The 17877-nt window shown below is 39.5% G+C and overlaps 1 protein-coding gene across 1 annotated transcript in view; it reads left to right on the forward strand.

Moving 5' to 3' along the window:
- LOC139713949 (uncharacterized) overlaps nucleotides 1-17877 on the forward strand; it is a 122268-nt gene that overhangs the window by 1272 nt on the left and 103119 nt on the right. Inside the window, exons 2-10 of the mRNA XM_071625669.1 lie at nucleotides 1682-1817; nucleotides 2603-3026; nucleotides 3504-3680; nucleotides 4707-4794; nucleotides 5659-5842; nucleotides 6140-6294; nucleotides 7174-7249; nucleotides 7971-8045; nucleotides 8969-9223. Coding sequence (XP_071481770.1) covers nucleotides 1682-1817; nucleotides 2603-3026; nucleotides 3504-3680; nucleotides 4707-4794; nucleotides 5659-5842; nucleotides 6140-6294; nucleotides 7174-7249; nucleotides 7971-8045; nucleotides 8969-9223 — 1570 coding nt within the window. The remainder of the gene's footprint in view (nucleotides 1-1681; nucleotides 1818-2602; nucleotides 3027-3503; nucleotides 3681-4706; nucleotides 4795-5658; nucleotides 5843-6139; nucleotides 6295-7173; nucleotides 7250-7970; nucleotides 8046-8968; nucleotides 9224-17877) is intronic.

Raw genomic sequence — 17877 nt, forward strand, 5'->3', positions numbered from 1 at the left:
CGGAACGGCACCCGTTTGGTACAACATTAAAATCTCGATGCCAAAACGGCGCAGCCCTAACACTGTACGTTGTACGTTGGGGCTGCTGGTCGCAGTTACAGCTCCATCAGGGATGCCAAGTTCAAAAAAAGTTTATGAGTGAGATTTTCATGACTCGGCATCTCGGCATGCGAATGTGCGTGCGAGCGAGGGTGTGGGAGGGGGTTTTCCCCCCTGTGGCCTCCCACAGTAGGGAGCTTTTTCAATTTTTAGCTCTTAATTGTGCGATCAGGTGCATACTTAAGTGACAATTTTTTACTTATGTTGAAAGACAAAAGGGAAATATACCTTCAATTGCAACTATCACTTTAATCTTTTGAGCTGTGCTCATTATTATAGGCCCAAGTCGCAGACTTCGCCCGGTGCGTGAGAAAAATGGGTGTCATGCGTGAGATCGTGAGATGGCCCCTAAATGCTTGAGTCTCACGCAGAATGCGTGAGACTTGGTAGCTCTGCTCCATAGACTTTGCACATAGTGAAGATGCACGTGTATGCAGAACAAGAGGGGACCGATATCACAATTTAGCCTTATTGATTCCTCCATGAGAAAACAAAATAATGTAAAACAAGCTGCCATAAATAATGCGCGTTGTCCAAACTTTGACTGCCGACTACTGTAGAACCTACAAGATGTAAATTAACAATAAAATGCTTTTGCATGCTGTTGAATTTTGGCATGGAAGGTCAAACCTTGGGCTTGGCACATTTTTTTTTTTTTTCACAGAGTGTTTAAAGTTTTATGTAAATTTACCTAAACTTTTAGTCGTAGGTTGGAATTGAATGTATATCACATTAACTTTGTGAAGTAACATTACTGTCCTTTGTTCCACTGGCTCAGGTTTTCATCAGCCAGAGTGATTATGATTACTGTTTAAATTCCATCTGACAAGACTCAGTAATGGCATGCCCCTTTTCTTTTCTGTCATTAAGTCATGAGAGTAATTGCTTCAGGTGTGTTAGGACCACAGCTGTTGTGTTAGGTATTTGTTTGAGTTATTATCTTCTAGCTAAGATTTTTTTTTTTTTTTAAAACCTAGAGGGTCTATTTCCTGTTTGCTTCAGTTTTATACCTACCATTCATTCCTTCATATCATATTGAACAGAATCTCTCTGATGTAGTCAAATAATCATTCAGCTTTATTACCTCCACCAAGGAAGGAGATCATGTTTTCATAGGCATTTGTTTATTTGTTTGTCTGTTTGCAAAATAATTCTTGAAAGAAATTGTGAATGGATTTGAATGAAACTTGCAGGAAAAGTCAATAATGACACAAGGAGCGGATGATTGAGTTTTGTTAGTGATCGGGGAATTTTTATGAACTTTTGAAGGATTTCTTTATCTTTTGGCAGATAAGGTCAATGAATAACTTGGGAGTGTAAGCTGTGCATATTTCAGGTTTGCATACGCGCTCTAAAGCCTGTGCTCTTCTCGGAAGAGGCGCTGTGTAGCTGGAAACTGATGATGTAAACAAAAGGCTTATATTGTGGGAAATAGGGCGATTTTCAGCATGTGTGTATGGGTGGAAATGAACTGCTTGTCGGAGGTCTGCACTCTCCGAGCGTTTTTCTTGTTTCTCAAGTGAACTTCAGAGAAATCCAGTCATTCTTTGACAGATATGAATCTGTCTTTTTTTTTTAACAGGTAAGCAACAGAGAGCTTCTCCATGCTGTGGTAGGATTGTACGACACCTGCCTCCCGGATATCACCCCTCAAGTTCTCTATGCCACGGTCACTGGGAAGTGGGCCAAGACACTAATTCTGGTCAGATGTACAAAGGGTATGTAGTTTTTAAAATCGCCTTCTGTGCTAGGGACTTTGAACAGTGTGTACAAGGCTATAGGTTTTTTTCTGTGCCAAGCGGCACTCAAAGCAAGGAAAGGGTTAGACAACCCTTTGGACACAAGATTTTTGTTGTGGCTGTACTTGCCCTGTTTTGTTATTGTTGTTGTTTTTTATGGTTAGCTGAACAGGGGGGAATCTGATATGAATACAAAACAGAAACAAAAAAATCCACACTTTTTTTTGCGACTTCATGCTTTAATACCCGTCTGCATTCAATATGGTGCTTATATCTCTCTTTTTTGTTTCTTTTATTACAGCCTATGTAAACAACACATTTCAACAAAGTGAGCACATAGGCTTACACTGTATATCACTACTGTATCTCATTGGCATTTAACATTCTGCATTACTCAGATTCAAGATATAACATTTCACTCTCATGACAACCTTTCACCGCTAAAAAGGTGTTTGACTGTTTTCTGTGTGTCTGCATGTGTAATACTGTCTTGGTTCCCAACTGACAATCTTCAGATGTTGTCACAGACTTGTAGCATTTTTCCAGTCACTCGATCAGTTTTTATTTGTAAGAATAAGGATGAGATTTGCAGGAAAAATAAGGAAAAAAAAATTGTAAGAAAAATATCAGCCACTCATTTGTTCAGAGCTGAAAACAGCATTGCCTGTATTCATTGAATATACAACATTAATTTCTCTGAGGTAACCCTTTTACATCCATTCTTTACTTTATTTTTGTTTGACTTGCACTTTCAATGAAATCAGATGTAGCCAAGGAACTTCAGGAGAGGATACTAAGAAATAACAAGGACGTGACTAAACCCAGCTCAGAAGGAGAGGCAATACCCAGTGAGGATGCCGATGGGTTAAAAAAAGCATCATCAGACAAAGTATCCCAAGAAGCCGATCATCATTCCCCAGTAATTAGAGAAGAGGAGGAGGAAGAAGACACTGCCGAGTGCGAAGCCAGGAAAGCATCTCTGCTGAAATTGCTCGAGGAAAATGCAGAGGAGGAGGAGGATGTTCTTCCAAACAGGACTGATGTTGGGGATGGGGGAGGAGGAGGAGGAGGAGATGGGAACAAGAAGGATGATGCGGAGGATGATGAGGACATTCTGGAGGAGGATGAGCAGAGGAGGGTGTTTGCCGAAGTCTTCAGTGACACGGACACAGAGTCGGAGGAAGAAAGGTCCATGATCTTTGGGATTCTTTTGTCACTTTCATTTCCACATGATCCATTTCTATTGATTGATGTCAATATTTGTTGTATTCTTCGATTTGAATTCACTATAAGATATTTGTATTTCGTTAAATTCACTAATTACTGTGTAATGTCAGTCCGAGAATTTCCTTTTATTCAGTTCAGTCCAGCTCATATGAAAAAGATTTATTCTAACTTCTGCCAAGGACTGCACAGTTGGGGATGTAGTAAAGTCCACTTTGTGTGTCCATGAAGCAATAAGCCCCATTTCATTCTGATGTCAAGATACTTCTTGCTAGATCGCATGGTCAAATAGGCACCAGAAGGGCATTAATACTATAAGAAGCAAAGTCTGTGCAGTTAGTGCCCTTCTGGCTCTCGACCCACACATTATTCTATGTACCTGTATTTTTCCTGTATGCAATAATCATATCATCAGATGACTGTTGTTGGTCTCTCTGACAGTGATGATGATGAGGACCCAGACTTCTCCAAGGGCATCAACGAATTTCTGCGGCTGGTGAAGAGGAGACGAGAGCTGAGGGATGAGGCAGGACCGAATCCCTCGGCAGAGTCCTTGGAACCCGCCGTGGGCATCGAGTCAAGGATTGTAGCCTGTGCCACTTGGGAGAAATCAAACATGTAAGTTTGAGAATGAATGAATGAATGGATGGATGGATGGCTGGATAGGTGAATGAATGAATGAATGGATGGATGGAGGGAATGATGGATGGAGGGATGGATGGATGGATGGATGGAGGGATGGATAGATGGATGGATGGAGGTAATGATAGATGGAGGGATGGATGGATGGATGAATAGAAAGATGAATGGATGGGATGGATGGATGGATGGATAGAAAGATGAATGGATGGATGGATGGATGGAATGATGGATGGAGGGATGGATGGATGGAATGATGGATGGAGGGATGGATGGATGGATGGAGGGATGGATGGATGGATAGAAAGATGAATGGATGGATGGATGGATGGATGGATGGATGGACTCCATCCATCCATCCATTGGAGGGATGGAGGGAATGATGGATGGAGGGATAGATGGATGGATGGAGGGGAGATGAATGGTTAGAAAGATGAATGGATGGATGGCTGGATGGATGGAATGATGGATGGAGGGATGGATAGAAAGATGAATGGATGGATGGATGGAATGATGGAGGGATGGATGGAGGGATGGATGGATGGATGGATGGATGGAGGGAATGATGGATGGAGGGATGGATGGATGGATGGATGGATGGATGGATAGATGGATGGATGGAGGGAATGATAGATGGAATGATGGATGGAGGATGGATGGATGGAGGGATGGATGGATGGATAGAATGATGAATGGATGGATGGATGGATGGATGGATGGATTGATTGATTGATTAATTGATTTATGGATAGATGGATGGATAAATAGTGATGTCCATGTGTAGCATCCAGAGAATGAAATTTATGTGGGTTGGAATCATTAGAATAAGCCTTCTTTCCACGCAGTTTGAACCCTCAGCAAACAATTAGCCCATTTTCATATGTCATATATACTGTTGTTTACTTGATGCCATCTAGACAAACTCTGGCCAAGCTGATTTCCCTGTAGCCTTGAAAGTGAGAAGCTAAATTAAGACGCACTTGAACTGTTTGATATTTCTTGCAGCCGTCCAGGGGAAAAGATCATCCAGATTGACCTGGTTGGAGTCAGAAAGCGATGTAGGAGGTGTGGCATTGGGAGGTATCTGCTCAACGTAAGTCATCAACTTCCCTGGCTCTAGCTCTACACTCTTCTATGCTCTAACTTTACAAAGATGCATCAGAGATATGATGGAGTTTAGAGGTCAGCTGATCGTCAATTGTTTTACTGAAGAATAAGTACCACAATGAATGTTGAGTTCTACACAAAGGAGCAATGACCCTTTAAAATGACCTTTGCTAAATGATCTGCAAATGCCTGAGGAATGTCTGTATCAAATTCGTTGGATCAGCTTTTCCAATCAGCTGTCATAATCTTGTGGGTCAGATTTATTGTGCATTACACTAGAGACTGAAGCTCTTTTTTGATATTATGTATTGGATTAATCAAATTTTGATGTCTGTAAAGAGATATAGCAACTTGTGTATCTAATATATGTTTGTTTTTGTTTGTTTGTATGTTGTTGTTTTTTGTTGCCATGCAAATACCCTAAATTTAAAGGTGGGGTAAAATTTGGTACGGTATGCAGTGAACAACAACAGGTGTGCCCTTGAAATCAGTTCATGTCTGCAAGAGATCTCCAAGTATGTTTTGGGGAAAAGAAATGTAGGTGATAGTTTTCTGAAGCATGTTTAGCTGGTATATCAGATAATATCTCAACATTTTAGAGGCTGAAATTAGCAGGCTGTTTTCCAGTTCTCTATGAGTGCACAAGCTCTGTGTGATGCACTCGCTCTTGGCCCTAAAAGCCGGCACTGAACAAACAAGACATACAGTCTGAGGTAATGATTTGTGGGTGTCGCAAGTACCAACCTATTTCTCGTATTTACAGTAACTTTACCAGAACTTGGTGATGCAGCCAATAAACCAGCATATGCTGCTCTCTCTCTCTCTCTTTTTTTTTTCATATTCTGTGTAGCAAATGAAGGACGTCAGTATTGTGGGTCACTTTGACACCCTTGTGGTCTACGCTGACCACTCGGCCGTCGACTTCTTCTCCCTCCATGGCTTCAGCGACGACATTGTTCTCAACAGCAAGTACTCGGAGCTCGCCGATAACTGGACAAACTGCACTCTCATGAGCTACATTCCTCCTTTTGTTGGTAAGGTTGGGCTATTTTCCAGGCGAAAATGAGATTTTATATCAGGGAGATGAATTTTGCCTGAGCATTTCTTTATGCATAGATGATTTGTGAGATTATAGTTGATATCAGTCTGGCAAAAAAAAACACCAGAAAAAAAACAAACTAATTACCAAACGGCAGATGAAATTGTCAAGGTGATGAATATTCATCCACTAAGTTTCTACACTAGAAGATTTCTCAGGCCCAAATTGTTTAGGACATCAGTCATTGAATGACTTACATGCTGACATTCTGAACCCCTGCCATTTTCACCAGGTCAAACCATTCTGAGGGACACTGACATGACCCTTGACCTGAAGGCCATTGAGCTGGAGCTCCAGAAGTGGACAGTGAAGAGCAGAGAGGCCTACCAGGGTCAGATGTCGTGCCTAATCAAGCTTCGCCATGAGGTCATCGCACTGAGAGCTCTGGTATGCTTCATGTGTACTTATGCAAATTGATCCGTGTTGCACCACTTACTTTAGCGTGCAGATACATGATTTTTCATATCAATATTTGCATTAGTAGAGGCAGAATTCTTTCAGTTCGCTTGTAATGCAGCCAGATTTGTACAGAAAGGCCACTCAAGGAAAAATGTGATAGAGCCTTTATATAGAGTTTGCCCGTATGTACATATGGAATTCAACCACCATTGTACTGTAATTGAGAAGCTACAGACTGTGATCTGTAAGGGAATATGGGTGTATTCAAAATTTGAAGACACACAGTACTTGCATAATTTGTAAATGTTGTTTCTGTCTAAATATGCTGTTTCCTTCACTAACTTATGGAATGGTTTAGTGTGGATTACTTTCAAATATGTTGTTTCTGAGTGAAGTTTGTACTATAGCGCTGTATATACTGTAAGTGTATTTCTTGCACAAGATCTGACTGCACTCTTCACTGGCTAGACCTGTGCATTACACACACTTAGCCATTTTGATCTGTCAGTAACATTTCAATGGATTGTGATAAAAGGTGACTACTGGACAAACAGCCATTCTATACAAGAAGTACTGAACAAGTGTTTGTTGCAGGGTACAGTTTTGGGGCCATTGTGAAAGCATGGTCATTCAGCACAGCTGGGCACAGCAACAGCTTTGATTGTATTCAATTTCCCCTCGACAAGTTGTAAATTCTGGCGTGATTCCTCTGTGTACCAACATTCATAGAAATAAAGGATAGAATTTGGGCAGTTCTGTTTCAATATTCCTGTCAACAATCTCCCACAATTCTTTGCGTGTTGCATGGCTGATATTGAGGAGTCACATGACTCCACCTATTCTGTTGCCCCGCCTCTATATCTACAGGTGAGCTCCCAGAAGGATCTGATTGAATCTCTTACAGACGAGCTGGAGACGGTACAACGGGACAAGCTGATGCTAGGTACGCATCCGGGAGGACTGGGTTCAAGTGTTTGGCCATTCGTTTCAAATGACATTTATCCTAGAATGAAGTGTTTTCTTCTTTGATTTCCATTTTACCTAATCACACTGGAAGTTTAGTCTGCCAAGCAGCTGGAACTTCTCTAGATTTAAACAAATTATTAGGAACTGAATGCTAGCAATAAATCTAAAAAGGAAAAAGATATAAAGGATATCAATAGTCCCATTTACACACACTGGAAGTGAACATTCACATTTCAAATTTTTGCAATGAGATATGAAAACTGTAAGTCTCATGTGTGAACGCAAAATAATTGTAAAATTTTGTGCCATGCATCGCAATGAAAAGTTGGTCCAGCTAATTTCTTTTTTTTTAATTCGCTCTATAATTTTCCATGCATGGTGTGTGTGAATGTTACACACACACAAAAAAACCCTCAATATGTGTAATCCCATTATAAAACTTGCCACTTTGGGTCCACACTCTTGAATGCCCGGGGTCATGCTCCGGTCATTGTTTGGGCATGTGCAGTCTTGAGATTAAAGTGCCTCATTTGTAACCAAGTGAATTCTTTTTTTTTTGGGGGGGGGGGGGGGGGGGGAAGGGGGGGCTTGTGTAATGAATGACAAATAAAATTGGTTTTCGCATTGCAATTCTATAGCAGATAAATTGTATTTGTGAATGTGGCTCATGAGTATGCTGTTTTCTCTGTTCCCTTCAGAAAAATGCCATCTGGAGTACAAAATAGCTGCCATCAAAGCCAGCTACTACAAGAGACATTCCGATGATGCTGCAAGTAAGTAAACAAGAGGATAGATAACCACACCCTGTTTACTTCCAGGCTTAAAATTGTTGGTTGTCGTATGGTCCATTGCAGCAACAACCGAATATTTTAGTCATTTCAACTTGTTTACGTGAGTGGGCATTAAAGAATATCGTATTTGCTTCACGCATTCCTGAAATTTGCATACCTTTTGAAAACTGATGATTTTAACTATTTGATGTCTATGCACTTCCCATAAACTGCTGTGTACATTCCATAAACTTCCTGTATGAGGGCATTCATTTTTTTTAAAAACTAAATTGTGATGATATCCCTGAAACTATCTGTTTATGTTCAAATACCCAGATGGCACCAATGCTAAGTACACTTGTAACTTTTTATGGTAGAAGTAATGGTATGGTCAGAGTTTGTTTGGTTGTGTGACCAAACTTCTGAAATTCCAAATGTTCTTGAATTTAACCTGTTGAGGACAAGTCCCAAGTATACTCGGGCAAGTGTGTATGGGAAATGCGTGTTGTAGCGAAATCAGTCCGTTGTCAATGGGTTAAGGAAGTTTCTTTGTCTATTTTTGTTTTTATACAGGTTGTGAGTTAACTCACGCTTTTGTGTCATACATCTAGCTAAGCTACTGTAACCTTGTCTCTGATTAAAATTTAGCAGGTGAATCAAACACAAATCTGTCCAACCTTTTTATGGTCCAATGCATTCAAAATTTTGCTGGGCCAGAATGGCATATGATATGCATCGAAGGGCAAAGCCATGGTAGGCCATGTGCAATTACATTGAAATATATACAGTATATTCTAGCTATTTATGTTGTGTAGTGAAAACCATGAAAGTGATGATTCAATGTCACAACTGGTTAAATAGATTGGTCATTTAGGCAGAGTATTCAGTAAGTGCACTAAAAAAATTATGTTCTGTCTTTCTTGCAGCAAATGCCCCGGGAGCCGATGGCAGTGCTTACGAGCCTGGTGAGCTTCCTGAGAACGTTCTCGTGAGTGAAGACGACGACGATGAACATGAAGATGAAAAAGACGAGGATGCAGATGATGAGGAGGAAGATGATGATGAAGCAGGGGCAGGGGTGGTTGTCGATGACGATGATGATGATGATGATGATGATGACGACGAAATTGACACAGCTACTCTCATCAAAGCCCTGGAGATGGAAGCAAATGCTTTGCAAGGTACGAAACAAAATATTGCTGTTCTCATAGAAAAGGGACATAAATCTTTTTGTTGCTCTGTGTGCATATTCTAAACTCCATCCCTCCTGTACGTTCTGGATGTATGCATCATATTTTGTTGTGGTTGTTCCAAAAACTGCTTGAAAATTTGCTGTAATTACTACTTTGCAAATGGTGTACAACCATGGAATTTTTTTTTTGCTCAGACAACAACATGTATTATATAACGCCTAAAGAGATCCTTGTCATTTGATTGGTTGTTTGACATTGATCATTCAGCCCATTTCACTACGACGTCATCATCCGTGCAACTGTAGCTCCATTTACCGTGCAATTTTGGATCCATACGATTTGCTCCATTGCACGCTCGCTGAGAGCCCGGCACACTACGCATGTAAAACGCTTGGGTTTGCAGTGTGTGTATGCGACAGCACTCTGGTGATCTCAGATTCTCTCTAATTGTTTCTAAATTAATAAAACATAGGCGTTATATAAAACAAATAATAAATGTTTTTCATTCATGCAATGGACGGAATATTTCATTTGGCGAAAGATGAAATGTTTGATCCATTCAACGAGGCTGCGCCTCGTTGAATGGATTATTTCATTTTTCACCTCATGAAATATTCCGTCCATTGCACTCATAAACATTCATTATTTGTATACCATTGTATACACATAGTGGTTGTGACCTGCAATTATTTGAGTCATAAAAGCAATTGATGTGTCCATTGCACAAGTAGATTATATGGACAACTGTTTCCCATGCAATCTATTGCTTCATATGATGTCCTTTATAATTCATGTCTGTTTGTGTGTGTGTGTGCGTGTGAGAGAGTGAGAGATTGTTTGTTTTTTTTTTGGGGGGGGGAGTGAGTTTGCTGTTTTGATTTTGCATTTTGGAGTGATTACTCAATCTTGCACACATACACAAACAATGCTTCTGACCCCTCTAGTTGTTGTTGTATGAGCCTAGATATTTAAAAGCAGCAACAACACTACCCATCAGGCATTGATCTTTCATTTGTTTGTGTTCATTTCAAATGTACTTCAAGCCATTATTAAATGTCATTTGGAAGGCTGAAATGTTTTCTGTGTCTGCAAAAGTGTGTGTGTCGGCAATTTCGGCTTCGTCTACTGGGAATATTGAAGGTCGGCATTGAAACAATATTTTTGTTAAACGTAATCTTGTTCAGGAAACAATGCCCAATGTTGGATATTGTAAAACCATTTGCAAAATGAAAATGCATGCAAAAGTTCTTGTCTTCACTATACAGTATTTCCCCCAAAAAATTACAATCAGATTTTCGCATTGATAACACCCAATTTGATTAAACTGTCGAAATGCTACTTCAGGGTCTTAAAATATAACATCTTAGCTCTATTTTGTAGAAAACCCCGTTCGATTTGGCAAAGCGGTCACAGAGAAATGTGGATTGTTGTAAAGCATGTCATGAGTCTGATTCTTCCAAGTTGAGCACTTCGATGATCTTGTGTGTGAATACAATAGACAGAACTTGGAGGGAAGAGATTCCTGACATCCTCTACAAAATTCCTCATTTCTCTTTGACCATTGAAGCAAATTGAATGGGGTTTTCTGTATTAATGTTGGCAATGAGTTATAGTTTCATACCCTGAAATTGTATTTGGATTGATTCGCTATTCTTAAAGCTATCATTGTGGAGGGTACCGTTGTAATTTTTTGGGGGACATACAGTATGCTGTGAATGCCAGTGACACTACACAAAAATTTCATGCTGTGAAAAAGGCATTGGCTTTGCTTGGCAAAAATTTCATGCCGCGAATATATCTTGTTTTACAGTATGTGGTCAACAACACATGAGAAAGATGCTTGACAATCTGATGTTGTATAGATCAATCTCTCCCATGAACCCCGCTGCCCTATGGATCGTACATGATCCTGTTCACACATTGGATTTTTCTTCGTTGATAATAAACCTGGGTAGAAAATAAAATTCAGCTCTTTGTGCATAAATGCATGCATATATGCTGTTTATGATGCTTTCAAGATGATTGTGAAGATTTTTTTTTTTAAACTGTAGTTTGTAAGGTTTTCAAAGTTATATTTTCCTATAAATGTAGTAAAACATGTATGCATGCAGTTGACCTTTAAACATGTCGAGGACGGGCTGATTTTGCTACAACACGCATTTCCCATAGACACCTGCCTGAGTATACTCGGGACTACTCTTCAAAGGGTTAAGGAGCCGTTATGGCTCAGTAGTTGAGTTTTTGGACACTCCATGATGAGATTCCTGGTTCAAGTCCCCTGGCAGCAGTGGTTCCTTCCCGTAGGCATGGCACTTGCACTTCATCACCTAGTCCTTCATACAATACTTACAGCCACCTGTCGCAAGTGTGCTTTTAAAATTCCATGCTATTGCTTGATGCCACACCGCAAATCTACGCAGCATTCACCCACCCCTCTACCAATCTAAGTTCACAATGTCAACAGTTTTCTGTCAAGCTTCCATCTTATGGAATCATTTATCCAAGGAAGAGTAAAACTCCAAGTCTTCACAGAAGTTGAGAAACAAGTTTAGATGCACTTTCTCCAAATTACAACACAGTCATAAAGATACTCTGCTAGTAGTTCACCCTATATCCAGAGGTGCTTTTCCCTTTACATGTACTGTTTATGCACTGCTTGTTACCTCTGCCAAGGGAGGAGGTTATGTTTTCGTTACCGTTGGTTTGTTTGCTTGTTTGTTCGTTAGTTAGTTAGTTTGTCCGTGTGCAAAATAACTCAAAAAGTAGTCAACAGATTTGGATGAAACTTGCAGGAAAGGTTTAGAATGATACAAGTAAAAGATGATTAAATTTTGGTAGTGATCCGAGAATTTTGGGGGAATTTATGAAGGATTTTTTATATTTTGGCAGGTAGGGTCAATGAACTTGGGAGTTCAGGCTACGCGTATTTGAGGTTTGCATGCGCGCACTAAAGTACGTGCTCTAGTTTCTGCTAGGGCGAGGCGCGGCGTGAAGCTGAGGGTTTATGACGTAACAAAGGCTTCTATATTGGGAAATCGGGCGACTTTCAGCACACAATGCTATAAGTACGTATGGGTGGAAATCACTGATATCTCTTTGGAAAAGCAAGATCAGTATTGGAAATGAGCTGCATGCTTGGCGGAGGTCTGCGCTCTCAGAGTGCTTTTCTACAATTTTGTAGTATTTTCATATGTTTTGTGTGCTTGTTGTGAGTTGTGATGTAGTCATTCATTTTATTGTTTCCGTCAAGCCTATTGGGCTGCTGTCGTTCCCCCACAGTGAAAATGTTTACCTCATGTTTAGACTGTAATGCTTGTACAATGTAGCTTTGAAGTGGGTGTTATAGATGGAGTAAAGATGACTTCCTCAGTAGTCACAATAGTAAACTATCGATTTCAGATCGATGCAGTGCAACCTCAACAGAGCTGCTGCATATGCTCCAGTGATCTTTATACAGCACCTAATAGACAAATAGTGTATGGTCTTTACTTGTGCAATGGAACAAGATTTTGCACTTGGTGAAAGATGAGGCGCATTATTCAACTCAGTTTCAGCTTGTTAAATAGAGCACCTCTATCTTTCACATCATGCAAAATCTTGAACCATCGCACCATGACCATTCACTATTTAATTTGTATACTGTTGACTGTCATTTCATATGTCAAAGTCTCTTAATGTGGAATCTTCATTCATCATGACTTCAGGAATACATTTATAAGTAGAAAACTCCCTGTAATTGACTTTGAATGATCTGTGCAAAATCATCATTATGGTGTTAAAGATTTTAGCCATCAATTACAATTGCTCAATATGGTGTGTGTGGTGGAAGTGGAGTGGAGGAGAAATTATCAGAGTTGTAATGCTAAGTGTGGATGTAATCACGTGGGTGACTCTATATTCAAAAGCAAGTGAAGAATACCTTAAGGGGGTTAAGAAAAAAAATATTCAGATGTCGGTCATTATAAAACTAATGCAAGTAGTTTGATGTGAACATTTTGAAATGTGCTTAAACTTTGTGATGGTAAGAACAGACTGCCTTCATGCTAAATATACAAAAAATATTATATATAATGTTTTATGTCTAAGCCTGTGTGCTATCTTTCACAACTGAGACATTTCCCCCCAAACCAATGCTGAAATGTTCATTTCAAGTCTATACTTCTGTTGTGTGTTTGTAGTTTTGAAAACATTTGATTCCTTTGTCATGTTTTTGTGAAGAAGAAAAAAAAAAACGGATTGCAACTTTAAGCTTGTTAAGAAAACAAGTGAATGGCATGATTGTAATTGACCTTGAGAAGAAAATCTCCTCTTTCAATAACACTGTTTCTGCTGCTGGTGCATGATGGGAATCGTGTGATTACGGAGGTCAACAGATGTTGATCACTGCTTGCTTATGTTGGGGTTAGCCTGCGGAAGCCGCAAACTACATCTTAAATCTTCATTGAATCCATGTGACATGGAGAATTGCAATCACTCCTTACTGCACATTTAATAGTGCACTTTTTTCCCCTCCTATCCCTTTTGGCACAAGCCCAGAATACTGGGCACCCTTTCGAAGGTAAATGCATTTTCCAGTTTGATCACCTGGAAACGTGGTGGTGAGAGAGATTTTACGGAAGAAAACAGTTGATTTCGAAAGAAATATTTGTATGTGCAATGAGCTGCACAACAGAGTTGCCCAGACTTCAGAATCAGAAAAAGGCTTTAACACTGATAATGATTCACTTGAAATCACCACATTTGTTGATTTCTTATTCCTGTGATCTATCAGAAAACGTACAGCCTGTATGTCTTTTGGAGTCAATCTTCTTTTAGAGTCCAATACATCTATATATATATATATATATATATAGTCAAAAATTTGAGCAAAGAAAATTTTCATCCCGATGAAAACCCATTTTCTTTGCTCAAAGTTTTCACTGTTTATTATTATTTGTTTCTGGTCAGTTTTACCTTCCTTGTTTCAATATATATATATATATATATATATATATATATATATTTTTTTTTTTTTTTTTTTTTTTTTTTTAGGATACCATATATTTGCTAAAGAGAAACTGCCTAGGTTTTAATTTCAGTATGTGGTTTATTGCTTAGAAAAGTTACACAGCTATTTTTGGTTAGCTAACCACGGAAGAAGAAAAAAATGAACTGTATTCATTGGCAGAAGACCAAAAACTCTTGGAACTACCAATTGGGTTGTGGTTATGTTGGACAAAGATTAGAGCTGCATCATGTTCCTTTGACAACTTTGAAAGTGATAGCGAACTTCTTTTTCTTCTTCTTTTTCAGACAGTACCATCCGTCATTAATATTTTAGTTTCATAAGCAAGTGCTGTAAAAGTGGAAATATTTACGTGATGAAGTTTTCATTTTTGGCAAAATTCAGTAAACATAATTACTGATTATTTTGTGGATGACAGTAAATATTTCTATATCTCCCCCAAAAGATTCTTGTGTTCTTATTTTAGTGCTATTTCAGTGGAGCGTAAAATTTCGAGGAAATCTTTGAAAATTTCAACACCACAAAAGAGAGTACCAAAGTGGGATGTCCTAGCTATTTATTGCCATGGAAACTGGTTCTTAACAATCCTCACCTGGTGCGAATATCTGTGAACACTAATACTTAATACCAACCATGCTTGCACCTGGTTCCAACCCAAGCTATTTAAACAAAAGACTGTGTCATCATCACTTGGTGCTCTGTAGTCCATGTGTATGGTATTTTCTGAGCTGGCTTTGAAATTTGAGAAATAAAGGTAAGCGTGTTTAATATTTGTACAGAAATGTAGGGATGTTGTTGGAGTTACACTGTAGATACACTTTATTGTAACATTCCAAAACTTGCGAGTTAGAAAAAGAAAGAAATTGAGGTATGAGTTGTCGGTGCATTGTGCGAGATTGTGCTTTCTCACTTGCATTCGCAATCATGAAATGAGATTGCAATTGAAAGTTCATCTTTTAAACATTGCTTCAAAATATGTATCAGATTTTTGTTTTGATGGGGACAGGTTGCAATGGGATAGTATCCCTTTAATCAAAAATTAATTTTCTTCAATAAGACATGCATTGTATTATCTTGAAGTATTTTTACACTGCCCTTGACACTCATTCTGTACTTTAGAATTGTTTGTCAAAGGACGTACACAAACACACACACACACACACACACGCTGACACACATAAACTAGCAAATAGTAAAGTTGTTGTAGTTTAGAATAAGAAAGTGGAAATATGTAGTTTGCAAGGCAGCAAGTCATTTTTTATTTTTTTTATATTTTTTTGCCCATGAAGGATGTAGAAATGCTGTCTTCAACTCAAGGAACAATTAGTTGTAGTTTTTGTTATCAGTATAATTCTCTGTCCTCTATTGTAAAGCTGTACAAACACCACTCAGATGCATCTCAGATAGGCAAACACTCTGTGTACATTTAAATAGATCTTTAACTGCGCATGTGCAGAGAAACTTAGCATGGTTAAAAAATCATGCACGTGCACTCACACGGATGCCCGAAAACCACATCTGTAGGCGCCACTCCTGTGGGATCGCGGAAGAATTGTGTTACATCTAGTAGCTCCCATTAACCTTGTCACATTAATTGCCCCAAGTAAGATATTTACGAACTGTGGGTGCGGGATCTCGGGAACAATTGTTCATTGGGGTCGAATTTGAAACATTCTCCCCCTCCCGGTAATTGATGAGAAAGAGAAACGGAAAGTGGCGGCCGCGGGGATGTGGGGTTGGAAAACAACAATGGGCCAACCTTAGGTGTAATTAATCCCTTTTGTGGGAGACATATCTCCACAGTCCACTGCCGATTAGCCCTGAAATTTGTCAATTGGATTCAGCATGAGGTAGTTCCGCACGTAGGCCATTCCAATTTCCCCTTCCCCCCCCTCTTGCTCCCTCTCCATCTCCCTCATTCAAACTGGCCCTCCCGTTTCCGCGGCTACCATCCGAGGCATCGTCACACTCCATTGGGCCCAGAGTGGTGGGGGTTGGCTGGGGCCGGGATTGAATTCCCCCTACCTCTCCCCATGGGCCTGGCGGCTGTCACAGCTGGACATATTTCTCCCCGGCCCGAGCGCCACGGAAGTGACAGATTTGCTTTGTAAAACGTATTCCTCGCTAATGACCGTCTTCGGCAATCGTACCCACAATCCATCTTGAGCCACTGCGGTGGCAGCACCACGCACGTAGCCCAGGAGGAAAAGTTCAGCAAGTGAACGAGGCGATCGTCGACCCTCCGACCTACTAGTAATTCTTGCTTTGATTTGTCTTCAGAGCATGGCATTTATTGGTTGGCTTTTGTTTAGTGTATTTGTTTATTTGTGTATTTTTATCATTCATTTGCTTGTCTGATTCACTCTTCAAGTGTGAAAACTGTTGGACTTCCCATGTGGAGTGAGATGATAATGTTTGGACATACCCTTGTGTGTGCATTTTATCTTTGCGTACAATGTACATTTTACCGATCTAAAAGACCTGACTGAAAACTGTGTTCACAAGATGGATTAGGCATCACTGCATACCTGTAGATGTATGTGATGCTTTTAATGTTTGGTATCATACATGCTCTGTGCAGTGCTGTGAAATAATCAACTTTATACTGAAAACTATAATGTTTTCTCATCTTACTTTTGTATATCTTATGGTTCTCTTTGTTTAATGTGGTGAAGAAAAAATCCATGATTAACTCTCCATTGTGCTTCCAATTTCCATCAAATTTTCACTCAAGATATCGTCAAGTATCAAAGCAGGACTGAATCCATTCAAGTTAGAAAGTGTACACTATTCATGGTTTGGGCAGTAAGAGAGAAGAAAGGAGCTTTTTTAGCGCATTGTATATGTTCATTGTTCACAGACGCTTAAAAAGGTGCTCTTTTCTTGCTCTCAGTGGTAAAGACTGGAATTCATGGGTGAAATGTCTTTTCATTACCTTCAAATGCTGAATGCTCTTATATTATTAGCCCATGGCAAAACCTAGAAACCCCTCTCCCAGTCACTCCTATAAAATGCAGGGAAACACAAAATAAGATGCAGTGTGCAAGATAATTATACAATATTACTGTGAAACGAGGAATGTTAGCGTGCATTTTAATTTCGCGAATTTTGCGAGTGCCAAGATTTGCGAAATGAAAATGCACGCGAAATTTCTTGTCAACACTAAATGCATTGAACGCCAGTGGCAATTTGCGAAAATTTCATGCTACGTAAAAGGCCGTCGGCTCCAATTTGCGAAAATTTCGTGCCGCAAATATATCATGTTTTACAGTATAGATTAAAAGAATAAAACAAGAAGGGTAGAAGTTTCCTTAAAGATTGAACATAGAATGTGGATTTGAAAGTTTTACACATTTTCATGACCCATTGATATTTGTTGCAGTCATATATCCTGTATGCATTTTCTATGAGGCACTGCACAGATGTCATATGTGTATGCGTGAATGTGTGTGTGTATGTTAATATGCATGTAGGCTGATGCATTGGTTTCTAGCGATATGAAACATGTAGTTACGGAGAGGAGGATGTCCTTCTATAAGAAATTCAGAATAAATCCCTCCAAAAATAAATCCCTACAGTTCCGTAGCCAGAGATTTATGAAGTCCATTTCATTCACTAGTCTCATTTTCAGCATGTC

This window comes from Diadema antillarum, unplaced genomic scaffold (assembly GCF_040938485.1).
Source record: "Diadema antillarum isolate AM-2024a unplaced genomic scaffold, OU_Dant_1.0 seq00002107_RagTag, whole genome shotgun sequence".
Classification (NCBI taxonomy): Eukaryota; Metazoa; Echinodermata; class Echinoidea; order Diadematoida; family Diadematidae; genus Diadema; species Diadema antillarum.